Here is a 1,456-nt window from a genome sequence, read left to right as displayed (position 1 = left end):
CGTCCGTGACTCCATCCGCGTGGTATTAAAAAAAAACAAAACTGAGTAGCCTATGTGTTCTTTCAGACTATCCTCTACGTCTATGACAAATTTCATCGAAATCCGTTCATCCGTTTAGGCTACAAACTCTAACAAACATCCATCCATCTAAACATTCGCATTTATAATATTACTATGATTAGTATGATAGATACAAAAGAGGATTTCGTCGATATTCAATTATTACTGCTTCATAAATCAGTGTTAATTCTGACATTAATTTTTATCGTTTTCGCTATTCGTGATTGACATGCGCATATACTCGTAGTGTAGAGTTTGTCTAGTGTTTTGCACACAAATGTACTTCTACAATGACTAGATTTTCAAGCCTGTATCTTCCAGAACGCCTACTTTTTCCTTTCATATATTTTGCATCTTTCCCTTTTAGTTTATGATTGTTATTTCTCATTCCACATTCCAGAAATCGTTTGTTTCTTTATACTTGTTGATATTGTTATTTCTTTTATTTACAAAGCATTAATGCGTATGTGCGTGATATGACTGCGACTCTCGGTGTGATTTCGTGATACCGCACACCGTAGCTTCCGCTAGCCGCCGGCAAGGCTCGCATGACATACACTTTGAATATAAATCAATTGAAATGTCCACATTCGATTTGATCCAACTTATACACTCAAAATAAGACATGATTATTTACCTAACCAAAAAACTGTATATTTCGATGTCAATTCCAACAATTTGTTATAAAAAGTCCTTCCTATCAAATGAATTCATTTGTTGCTATGAACATTCTAAGATTACATTAGGTAGAGTGTTAATCAGAAGTTCAAATAAAGGAAGCTGTAGATTCTTATAAAGATCCTCTAACATATTGGCACTTTATTGACCAACATTGTTAAATAACTACGTCGAACTAGGTTTATTAAATTCCACATCATTTCGTTTACATTTAGTTTTTATTGATATTCAATATTACGTTACTATCGAAAAAAAGAACTACGTAAGTGTGTTTTCATTTAAAATTAAGAGGTTTTTTTAATACTAACTTGTCACACACGTTATTTTAAATTGCGACTTCATGATATAAGAAATTCCACTATGTGCTTTGAAGATTGAAAATTACTTTTAGATATTGATAATAATTTAGTAGTCTATCTATACCTTGGGAACAATCGCACAATCATTGAAATAATAGATCCTCCCGTTATGTTACATTTATTGGATTAAATAATAATAGAGTTAACAATGGTATGGAATTTGCTACAAAAATAATAACACACATGAGATGAATATGTAGACAGGATTAGAGAAATATGAGCAGTTTGTACAAAGAAATTAATGGAATACAAGATTAAACAACAAGGAGATAAAGAGTAAAAGCATAAAAAAGCTCTAGCTCTTAGCATACCTGACACCGTGATAAGCCAATAGTGTGAGGCGGTGCTCCTTCGTGGTC

The 1,456-nt window shown here is 32.4% G+C and overlaps 1 protein-coding gene across 1 annotated transcript in view; it reads right to left on the bottom strand.

The window, feature by feature from the left end:
• Window positions 1–1,456, bottom strand: part of LOC106103317 — a 17,956-nt gene that overhangs the window by 3,765 nt on the left and 12,735 nt on the right. Inside the window, exon 9 of the mRNA XM_013283053.1 lies at window positions 1,409–1,455. Within this exon, the coding sequence (XP_013138507.1) occupies window positions 1,409–1,455 (47 nt within the window). The remainder of the gene's footprint in view (window positions 1–1,408; window position 1,456) is intronic.

This window comes from Papilio polytes, unplaced genomic scaffold, assembly GCF_000836215.1.
Source record: "Papilio polytes unplaced genomic scaffold, Ppol_1.0 DF823823.1, whole genome shotgun sequence".
NCBI classification, from domain to species: Eukaryota; Metazoa; Arthropoda; class Insecta; order Lepidoptera; family Papilionidae; genus Papilio; species Papilio polytes.
This window is presented reverse-complemented; position numbering and strand designations above follow the sequence as displayed.